Here is a 10879-nt window from a genome sequence, read left to right as displayed (position 1 = left end):
TAGGTAGAAATCAACATCCAAATCCGGTCTATATAGGTCATCATCCCCATATATACTTGGTTGGGGTTCTTCTTGCCCATATACACTTGATTGGCGTTCTTCTTGCCCATATACACTTGATTGGCGTTCTTCTTGCCCATACACACTTGGTTGGTGTTCTTCTTGCCCTTGAGATGCCTCCGTTGTAGCGAAAGGCAAGGGCATATATAGCTCAGTGGAACTGCTCATCAACACACTGGGGGTTGCAGTGCCATCGTCTCTCAACGGGTTATGCCAGACATAATTTGGCGGCAAAGCAAATGATTGGTGCTGGGTTCTAATCTTGGACTCATAGAGATCCCGGAGATAGGCTCGCCAAACCATTCGCAGTTTTGCCACCGTCCAGCCTCTGTTGCGTCGGCCATGGCGGGCAAACCCTTCGAAAAGCAGCAGAAAGATCAGGCCGCGTGGCGGTACAGCAAAGGTCTTTTCCATATCCATTAGGACCGATTCGAACGCATTCAAATCCCCAGATTTGTGCGCATGATGAGCCAAAAGTATATGAAAAGTTCGCGTATCGGGGCCTGTCGGAAGGGCTTCTTGAAGGGCACTGTGATGTTGTGGGAGTTTGCTTTTCAGAGACGCTGACGCCTGAAAAACACGACCGGTCTTCTTGGAGAATTTCCGGTAAGCGACCAGATCTGCCGTGAGACCTTGTCGCGCAATTCGCGTCTCGGATCGAGTCTGCAATAGGCGCTGGTATACTTGCATCGCGGACCCAGGTTCACCAGCATTGAGAAGGGAGGTCATAAGACAGTTCATCACCGCGGTGTCAACAAGCTCTCCGGTATTAATATACTCATCAAAAGCCCGACAGACGCCATCAGCGTCCCCAATTACTCCCCGATAGAATATATTGCTGATCTTTCCCATGCGATCAAACTGTATCTTCCTCTTCGCCATTTCTTCGACGAAGCGCTCGGCGACTGAGTATTGGCCTGCTTTGATCGCTGTAGTGAATAAAATCGTGAAAACCGCGCTGTCTGATCGAATTCCCGCTAAATGCTCCATCTGATTCCATACACCGATTGCCCGTATCAAGCCACCTTTAGTAACCGCGTTGCCTGAGGATCGACCTGCTAGATAGATAGCAGAGGACCAAAGCGACCGTGACATCGAATAGTTTGCAGCCAACATATCTTCCACCAGAGCTAGATAACGTCGGGAATCGATCCAACGGCAATCCGGTGGATTGGCGAACCTACGCAGAAGCAGCCCGCGAGAGCGCCGTGAGAGATGCTTCACCCCGGGAGACGGAAGTTCCCTGTAAAGCGAGAATAGGAAATGATTCGACTTTGATTTGTCTGCAATGTGTTCCTCAAATTGTCGGACAGTGCTAAAATTCACAGAGCTTTGCGAGTTATCGAATCTCGGTGGAAATGGGTCGAAAGCGGCAGCAGCAAGAGTTGCCTCTTCCCATCCTTTATCTCCCAGCAATTCCTTAAAGACCTCGGCTGTATCATGGTATAGTCTTTTTGCAGCGCTCTTGTAGCTTTCGGTCCTGTCTGCAAGTCGAACGGGGTTTTCCTCGTTGCTCACTTCGTGGTCTGTGGCGCGACTTGTAACATGCTTCCGATCCTCGTGAGAAGCAATGTTGTGAGGTGATGGTTCAAGACTCGTATGTTCGTGCTGTAGCCGCCGTGACGCAGAATTGGGATCGCTCGGACGGTTTAGTCTCGCATAGTTGACGGGTGTCGCGTGCGAAGATTGCGGTGTCGATGAATCGTTTATCCGATTATCTTCGGAATCAGGAACTTCCACCCGCTGTGCGACCGTGGAAGTAAAGATCCTTTGTGTCTTTGGTCGGCGTAATCCAAAGCTTTCAATTCGGTTTATAAACTTCGGTAGATGTTTGGCCGGAGCCAGCCTGCGGCCTCTCCCCAAGGCCCTGTTCCCCGCGGATCCCCACGAGGTCTTCGCTGATGTTGTGCTAATCCCCCTGCTTCGAGGGGAGTGTTCGTGACAGTAGCCAGCTACCACCAAGGAGCGGATAAATATGTCCGCTACAGACGTCGCGACCGGTCGGGCACGAGGAGAGGAGCCGATTCGCCGGACGGAAGCATTTGAGAGGAAAGATGCCTGATGACGCATAGGCTCAGGGTCGGAGGGTAAGCCCCTACTCGATCCCTGCGCAGGTAGTGATCGCAGGTGTGGTGGGCTCTGGGACTTATTGGGCTGAGGCATGGGATGGCAGACATTGTGGTCTCGATTCAGCCATGCATAACCCAAATAAGTCTGGAGAGACTTGTATATTGAGCAGAGAGTGGAGGAGGACGTAAAATTGAGTATTCAAGGGCGGCGCAAAGAGACACAGGTGTTCTCAGCGTGGAATTGCAGTTGAGTCCTCTTGGTCGCTGTCTGGGTTCAATATTTGAGCAGATGCGCTTTTCTGGACGGAGCGGAGTCTGCGCTCGGGCCAATCGGAGCCGTCCATTGCCAATCCATCTTTTCCTCATCAAGCCGCCAGCTCCTCGTCGAACACGGCTCCTCCAACAAGCGATCATTCAACCTTGCTTCACCTCCGGAGCTCACTGCACGAAGCCGCTCTCCCGGAGAATTGCTAATAGTCATTCAATCGCCGCTTACGATCCTCGCTAGCGTCACCCACCACAGCATAGCAGCTGCCGCCTATTGACGATGGGGAAATTCAACCTCACAGCACTCCGCGTGCGGAAAACCGCAATCGACTCATTCGCCGCTGGGAAGAAAGGTTCTGTCCCTCAATGGGCTGATATTGTTGGCGATATTCCCCCTGCCCAGATTCTCGTGCGCGACCGACCTCAGCAGCACCAACTTGTACGGCAACGCCTGAAGACCTTGCCGGGAAACTCACGGCCTTCGGCCGTGTTTTCGGTCCAACAGAAGCGCGTGAAGCCAAAGAAAGCCAGCCGCATGTTTTTGCCCGTTGAGATCAAGTACGAGGAGGATCACCTGCGCAAAAAGTTCTTCAGTGACCATCCTTGGGAACTGGCAAGACCTAGAATTCTTGTTGAGGTTTCTGGAAAGGACTTTGAGAACTATGACTGGAGCAGGATGCAGCAGCCGGGCAAGAAGCTGGATGGCGAGAGGTACGTATTGGTCCCCTGGAGATATCCTCCTAGCTAGGTTATCGGTACTGGTGGCTAACATCCAATATCCTAGTGTCGTACAACGACAGTTGTGGCTCCTGCATAACATTCCCAACATGACAGAGAGTCGTGCTTACGACATCGCGCGCCGCGAATTCTACCGACTCCGTCTACAAGAAGACATTGAGCGTCGAGTAGCTGCCGAGGAGGCGGAGGCTACAGGTGCGGTCTTCGGGCCTACTCGCCTGGAGATTGGCATGGAACTTGAGAACCAGCAGTTCGAGGCCTGGAAGTCATGGGCGAAGACGGAAGCACAGATTGTCGACTCTGCGTTAGCAGAGGACGGTCCTCATGGTGCACGCGAGAGCCTCCCTTGATTGGGTTGGTTTCTCCAGTCGGCTCTGGACTGGGAGGAAGTAGTTTATATTATGGCTCATGTATATTACTGCACTCTGTTTGCTTGTCTTTTCCGCTCTTGTACACCTCCCGGCGAGTCGATTTACGTGATGGGGAGCTGCATTTGTTTCGATATCCATTTAGAATGCGCAAAAAAAACCTGAAAATATAACAACTTAAATTATTATATTTAAGAACAAGATCAACCAAGATCCATTCTGAAGTGTATCAAATTGGGCTTTGTTGGACTGTATGACCAGGCCAGTCGCTGTTATCATCGGAGACGCGAACATCGGAGACACGAACTTGGGGTTCTCCGGCCGTTTCACCTCAACCTCAACCTCAATTTGTCCCGCCTAATTTTGCGGGCACAGGAACACATGGTCTTTGCAGCGGTATTGCTCAGGTTTAATGCTATTTATATCATCTTTCGTCTTTCAGACGAGGCCGCAAATCCAGGCAGTATCTCGCTAACCGCCTAGACCGTTCCTACCCTATGAGACAGACCCATCGCGGTTGAGAACCACACGCAGGGACTCCCAAGTCTTCGACATATACAGCCTGTCAGTTTTCGTCTCAGTCTGCAACTGTCCGATTACTATATTTTATACCCCTTTGCTCCCCACCGATCAAGTCAGACGAGCCACGGTCTATTCCAAGTTTGTCCAACACAACGGACGGTCTCGGCCCCGGCTTTGTTTCGCGCTTTGAACAAACTCGATCCTTCGTTCGTCTACGCTGCTCTCGATTTCTCGCTCTTCTCTATCCTTACGCTCTCTCGTCCGGGGTTATTGCTAGTATCCCAATACTCCGTTGTCGAACATGCTCGGTTCCGGCCCAGACATTCGCTGCGGAGATCTCCAGGCTGTTTGATTGATTGTCCGAGGGGTCAAGACTGAATGCATGCGTTGAGTGGATGAATCGCCGCCGCTCTCTTCCATTTCACCATGATTTCTACCATGGTTCGCCCGGAGGATACTCTGAGAATGCCTCACTCATACCGAGATCTCGAAGAGGAAGATGCCAGTCGACATAACCCGGAATCAGCGGCGCCCTCATCTTCATCGTCATCTAATACTGAAGGGTCAACCAAGAGTGAGGATGAAGCCACATTGGTCAACGAGTCTATCGGGGATAGAAGCAACAAATCTGCAAAGTCGCGTGAACCGCTTACCCCGGAGGAAACAATCCAGCTTGCGCGCCGAGCGGTAGAGAATGGGATTCAAGAAACGAAACGCTCCTTGGCAGGAAGTGAGGCAGTTGGTGATGTGGTCAAGCCGAAGTTGACCATCGATTTGGGTCACTCAAACATTAGTCGCATCCCGGAGCCCGTTGTGGATGCTATCAAGGATGAAGTGGAACGGTATGCAGCAAAACAGCGCCTCCCGAGCCTCAGTCGCATAGAAATCATTGAAACTTCTTCTAACATGAAGCTGACCCCGCCGTAGACTCTCGTTATCGAACAATCAGCTGGTGCATATACCCTACCGGTTTGCAGAGTGCGCTCATCTTCGTTATCTTAATGTCAGAGCCAACAACTTCCGTGAATTTCCTAGAGGAGTACGTCCTGTTTGCTCGATCTCTTATCTTAAGCTTTCTGACATTCGTTCAGGTGATTAAACTGCCACTACTCGAGATATTGGATTTGAGCCGCAACAAGATAAGCCAACTTCCGGAAGAAATTAAAAAGTTGACATCTCTCCGAGTCCTGTCGGTGATGCAGAACCGTCTTGACGACCTACCACTTGGTGTGTCAGATATGAACAAACTTCAGATCCTCAAAGTAGCCGGAAATCCTCTGCGACATCCGCTCCGCAAAGCAATAGAAACATCTGAGCTTGAGATTGCGTCTTCGACAATGAGTGATAACGAGAAGGAAGTTGCTTTAACAGCTGAATTAAAAAGATATCTCAAGACGCGGCAGCCTGCTACCCCTAACGACTTTGAAAAAAGCAACGAAAGGTATACTTAGCAACTTTAGCTGGTTTGAGACTTGAGCTGATTTTGACCGCATAGTGACGGAGTCTTGGACACTCCGAAGCCTGTCAAAAGGGGGGTGAGCAGTCGCTTCCCAGTTATCCCGAGCACCGGCGACAGCACTGATCCCAAGTCCCCGTCATTAACCCGGCCGCCTCCCATTCCCCTCAAGTCCCATTACCGCATTGCTTCTGGACATGGCGGTGCCTTGCATGGCCTCCAGCGACCCGGACCCATCCCGGGGGCTAACGAGCGGAACCGAAGCAATAGCGAGGGCATTATACAAGCCTCCTTTGCCACACGATCTAAGCGCATGGGAGTCGTCAGTCGGAAAAATACCGACTTGGGCACGTTGGATGAGATGCGACCGTACCGAAATAGCCATCTCCGTGGACTCAGTTATGGCTCTATCCTTCGGACAAGGCCATCCATCAGCAATTCATCTAGTCCTAGCAGTCCAAGGGAGCGCAGGAGACCCAGAGATGGATTCGTGAATCGGATGTCGAGCCTGCCAGAGCACAAGGGCGAATGGGAAACTGGTGACCCTATTATAAGAAGTGCTAAAGGAATTCTCTTCGCCCTTTTCCAAGTCCAGTCTCATGTCTATGCGCTGATCAATGTCATAAAACGGGATGACCACCGTCGAAACAGCCTCGAAATTGTCTTCTATAATGCTTCTACGCATGTGGATAGACTTAACGAAGCTCTTGAAATTGCAGAAAAGTCACGGGCAGACGATGCAGAGCCCATGCGAGCCTCATATGAGGCGGTCAAAAGGGAATGCGAGACGTGTATCATGGCGTATTCTCATGTTGGAACCCAGCTACGCAACAGTCTTGACAGAATCGTTGCCAACGGCGACTCGCGCTATATTCGTTCGCTGATGCTTATGATATTCGGTAGCGTGGTTGAGCTTCGCAACGCTTGTGCTTGCTTGGAAGTGCCCGTTGGGTCTCGACCGAAGCCTACCGCAAGACCCCCAGTTCCTGAGATCAGCAGAGAGTCCGCGGACTCTGACAGGTTCCATGGTCCAACTGTTACCCCAACGCGTGGTAGAGAGCCGTCGTTCTCGACCCGTCGGCTCCGTAGCGATACAACAATTCTACATCCACAAATCGGCATGAATGGGCCATTACCAGCCTCAGCGACATTCCAGTCCGCCGTTAGCTCTCCGGGCTTTGCTTCGACTCCGTTTAGCTATGGGGCGCGAAGCCGGTCAAGCAGTCGGTCAAATCATATCAATACCTCTATACCTTCGTCTCTTGCTACCCCTCGGTCAGGCGAGTCGTTCCCCCCAATGCCCACCTCGGTCGTACCTAGAATCAACCCCTTGACGGGCTTAGACGAGATAGAAGAGGAGCGAATCTTCGAAAAGATCTTCTATCAGCTCACCGCTGCATATACAGCTGCTCTTCAAGCATTACCTGTTGCCCGCCGCCACTTCACAAGAAACCTTGAGGTCGCGGAGCAGAATCGAGAATTTGAAGACATTCAAATGCTCTGGAACAATCTCATTCGCCGCTGCCGAGTATGCTTGGAGGTATCCGAAGCTCTCGGGCTTCGTCTGTCCAATATGAAAATCAAGGAGCCAGGCGGCGGGATGCGAAACCAGCGCGAGTTTTGGCAACTCTGCAAAGCCTTTATGCAGTCTTTTGTCGAGTTAGTAACGGATATGCGCGAAGTGCGGAGCATGCATCTACTCCCATCTGAAGTGATCGTGATCCTTCGACCGGTCCAAAAGTCTAGCAGAGAAGCAGGTCGCTTGATTGAGGCTTCTCCATGGTCATATCTTGCAGACATGGCCCCCGGGAATGCTCCTCCGGCCATATACGGGCCCCCTTTGCCGTCTCAAAGTTCACATCATCAGCAGCAGCAGCATCATCATCATCATCACCAACATCACCATCAGCTCAACACAAGTCTTTCGCCTTCTATTGCCCTTCCGGCAACGCCCCTTAGCGCTGCTCTTGGGCCAGCAGCACAGGCGACCGTACCTTCCACACCCGCAAGTGCATACAGCGACAAGTTCTTCGAGGGTGACGTCTTCCAGCGAGCCGACTCCTTGCTGTCAATGCCAAACCAGGCACCGTTCTTCTCACGACGATGACCCGCTCATGTGTAACGCCAACCCCGCGCTTTCCGTGGCTTAGCCGTTACGCAGTCGGGATCATCTTCGCATGTGCCCTCCTCAACCTCAATTTTCCCTCGTCAGAGAGTGGGTGGGAAGAGAGGGATGTGAGCACAACCCGAAATTCTCCGTACTTTGTCCATCGACCCGCTGTATTGGGAGTAGGGCTGCCTTTGGCAGCACCGAAGAGTCGAAGACAGGCCAGGCCCTCTCCAGCTCCTAATCCTAAGCACCGCACTCGGAGTCCTGCATAAAACATATTTCCCGATTAGAGTGAGCGCAGACGCACGGTCCTCGTGCTTTCGCTTCTCGTCTTTCAGGTAGATCCGCGGAACACCAGGACACCACTAGTCCACTACTGGGCGCTTATGCTTATCGGGTCCTTCCCGCTAGTCTAATCTATTTACTCTGTAGAAGTGGCTGTGATAGACCTGGCTAGACCATACAAATTTGCCATTTTTCCTTGTTATTTGAGGGCTCGTGAACTATGAACATGTGTATTTGTACATTTACGTACGAGCACTAGCGGCATGGACCGTGTTTTATTTGCTTGCTTTGATTCTCTAAGTCTTTTTTTGATTGCGACATCGGGTGGAGTCTCAGGACGGTGTGCAAAAGGAATGTTAAATGTGCATGGCGTAAGAGGTTAGGCAGTATATTCGGACTGTTCGGGGCATGTATTAAGATTTTTTTGTATGTTTACTTACTTTTGATTAGCATGTTCACCTTATGTTCTTGTTCAAGTCAAATGTACTATCATATGTACGGAATGCATTGGATGATAAACGAAACAAACAGCAAAAACCAGAGAGGATCTCATGGAAATGAAGTCACGGAGTGAATCACCTAGTGGGAAGCCAGGAGTCTCGCCTCACAGCCGTCCATTCTTAAATCCTCCAGTCGGCTTGCAAGAATTCTCGAGTCGAGACCGAGTTCGAGTTCGTCTCATCCCTGCCATGTACGTACATGCAATGCGGCGTGTGCGGGTAAGTTGCAACTGGATACAGCAGCAGCAGGAAGAGGGAAAAAAGGACAAAAGTACGATAGCAAACGGCCAGAAAAGTGAGTTTGCTCCATACAGACGGACTACTACTGACTAGTAAGAAAGCCGCCTGCCTCCGTGCTAGCCTCTACACCGTACCGGCCACAACGACGTCCCGCATATAAGCAAACATCTCACGTGGAGGAGAACACTGACCCGCACCCTTGAACCGGTGGTACGTTACACCGCGGTCGGAAACCCAGTTCCCGGCTTCTGGTAATGGACTTTTGTTGTTGTGTTTGTGCGCACCGTTGCTGCTAACTCCGCGGGCATGTGAGGCGGAAAGCGCCGGCGCGGCGTCGTCCGAATAAAAAGCACGGTTTATTGAAGGGGAGAAGCCTTGAGCGCCGTTCCACGTCATGTTTTGCAAGGTGAGCTCCGCGCCGTAGTGGTTGATCAGCATGTCGTACTCGCCGGAGTAGAGGTGGAGGGAGATGTTGTGTGATGCGATTAAGTCCCGGAGGATAGAGTAAACGGGGGCTGTGGGGGTTGGCCGCTGCCAAGCGCGTTGAGCACAGTCTCGCTAGTCGTTACAGTGTGGGTATAGTGACGGTGCTGGAGGGCCGCCACTGGTAGGGCTAGTTGTTGGATGAGGAGTTGGAGATGAGGCTGAAGCACATTCAGCGCCATTTGGAGGTCGCTACGGCTGAAGTACTGAGTGACAAGGCTGAAGTGGTCGATTGTGCGACAGTCATGGCTAATGTCGTAGATGTCAAAGTCGCACGGCTCGTTGTCTAGTAACCATGTAGTCCCATGCCGTGGAGAAGGTTGCACATGGTCCATAGCAAAAGGAATGCATTGCTGTCTGTATCTCTTCGGCAGTGGTCGGATTGGTGCTACAGGTTCTATCAATTATATCACTGAGCCAGCGCCGATGCTTAGAGTTCAAGCCCTCTATACCTTCAGGCATATGAATGGTGCCTTTAGGAGGAATTGTGCTGCTTGTTCTAAATGTCATCAAAGCCACATGTCTCACTTGCCTCTTTGAAAGCAGCCAAGATATCGTCAGGCAATCGAGTAACGGACTGCTACAACTTCAAGAACCTTACAATCGTGACTGACGCCATGGCGGCTCCCTTGCCAATTGTTCCATCTCCAAAGGGCATATACCGGAAGTCAATGGGAAACGAGTCCTGGTTGTCGACAATGATGGAGGCAAAGGACGGCATGCATATGCCAGCCGACAACTCTTCTAGAAGATGCACCTACTTCGCCTGAAGATGAGGGAAAAGAGCGAAGAATGATTGAAGCCAGTTGTTAAAGTGGATGGTCACAATGTTGTTGTCAGTGGCCGGGTAGGGCTCGCTTGCAGTCAAGAATCCGGTCCCGATGGGCTGGTCAACATACAGAATATGTTCGAATTTGGTCCATGAATATGAATTTGCAACGGGCGAGTTGAGTTGCTATCGAACGAGATTAGGCCATTGCCGGTGGTCAGCGCTATCAAGGAAGAGCAGCCGAGACTTTGAACTGGGGGACATCTGGGGCTCCGCATGCTGGATTGAAGATAAATAAGGCCACCGTCAAAGCAAAGCTCAGAACAGGATTCATGATGCCAATGCCACTGATCGATGAAGAGATATACCGTAGCATGAGAAAAGTCGTCTTACATGAGGTTGCTGGACGCACGATGTTCCGGAAAAGAAAAGAAGGCACAGTGCATATTGTTCGCCAGGCGCAACAGAAGAAATCCAGAAGTAGGCCAGCCCTGGTGGAAATGAACACTTTCCATATCCTGACCTCAATGAGCTCTATAGCTCATTGAGGCCGGAAGTGGTTTTTAAACCGCGGCCCATTGCTGAAGAGTTTCATGGATCATATGGAGCGTATTCGTGAGAACCTAGACCATAGACATTTGATGGAGGCTCTAGTTGCACAGATATCTTTCTTCCTTGGCCTACATCTAGTCTGAGGCTCGCTAGTCGGCCGTTGATGATGAATGCAAGGCAGCTTAGACACTGTCCAGTGACTCTAGTCACTGTGTCGGAAGAGTGGTCATGCCACTGATGACTGGGCTGCTCTGAAAGTCGGAGCCCATCCTACAGATCTCCGGTAATCGAGTCTTATGCCTCGGATGTCATGATGGCACAGCATGAATGAATTCAAAGAAGGAGAAGATAAAGAGGAGTGGGAGAGCACAAGGCCGTCAGGCAAATAGTTGACTAATCTCATCTACCTAGCTCGTCACGTGATGGCTTGAACTCATCTCTTTGAATCCTTGAAACCTTT

At 51.1% G+C, this 10879-nt stretch overlaps 3 protein-coding genes across 3 annotated transcripts; 2 read left to right on the top strand and 1 right to left on the bottom strand.

Moving 5' to 3' along the window:
* Positions 1-2676: 2676 nt before the first annotated feature.
* On the top strand, positions 2677-3484 carry DSM5745_11356 (mitochondrial 37S ribosomal protein mS23; the record flags this gene model as incomplete). The annotated part of the gene is made up of 2 exons (XM_026753372.1): positions 2677-3107; positions 3181-3484. 2 exons carry the CDS (start codon positions 2677-2679, stop codon positions 3482-3484), a joined length of 735 nt encoding a protein of 244 aa, XP_026598145.1.
* Positions 3485-4450: 966 nt separating this feature from the next.
* On the top strand, positions 4451-7587 carry DSM5745_11355 (putative cell morphogenesis protein Sog2; the record flags this gene model as incomplete). The annotated part of the gene is made up of 4 exons (XM_026753371.1): positions 4451-4866; positions 4952-5063; positions 5116-5465; positions 5520-7587. The coding sequence occupies 4 exons, from the start codon at positions 4451-4453 to the stop codon at positions 7585-7587; spliced, it is 2946 nt and encodes a 981-aa protein (XP_026598144.1).
* A 1151-nt stretch (positions 7588-8738) lies between these two features.
* cp9 (putative serine carboxypeptidase) lies at positions 8739-9433 on the bottom strand (the record flags this gene model as incomplete). The annotated part of the gene is made up of 2 exons (XM_026753370.1): positions 8739-9146; positions 9185-9433. The coding sequence occupies 2 exons, from the start codon at positions 9431-9433 to the stop codon at positions 8739-8741; spliced, it is 657 nt and encodes a 218-aa protein (XP_026598143.1).
* Positions 9434-10879: the final 1446 nt, after the last annotated feature.

The sequence above is a fragment of the Aspergillus mulundensis genome (assembly GCF_003369625.1).
Source record: "Aspergillus mulundensis strain DSM 5745 chromosome Unknown scaffold_24, whole genome shotgun sequence".
NCBI lineage: Eukaryota > Fungi > Ascomycota > Eurotiomycetes > Eurotiales > Aspergillaceae > Aspergillus > Aspergillus mulundensis.
The sequence above is the reverse complement of the archived record's forward strand: the minus strand, read 5'-3'. Positions and strand labels throughout refer to the sequence as shown.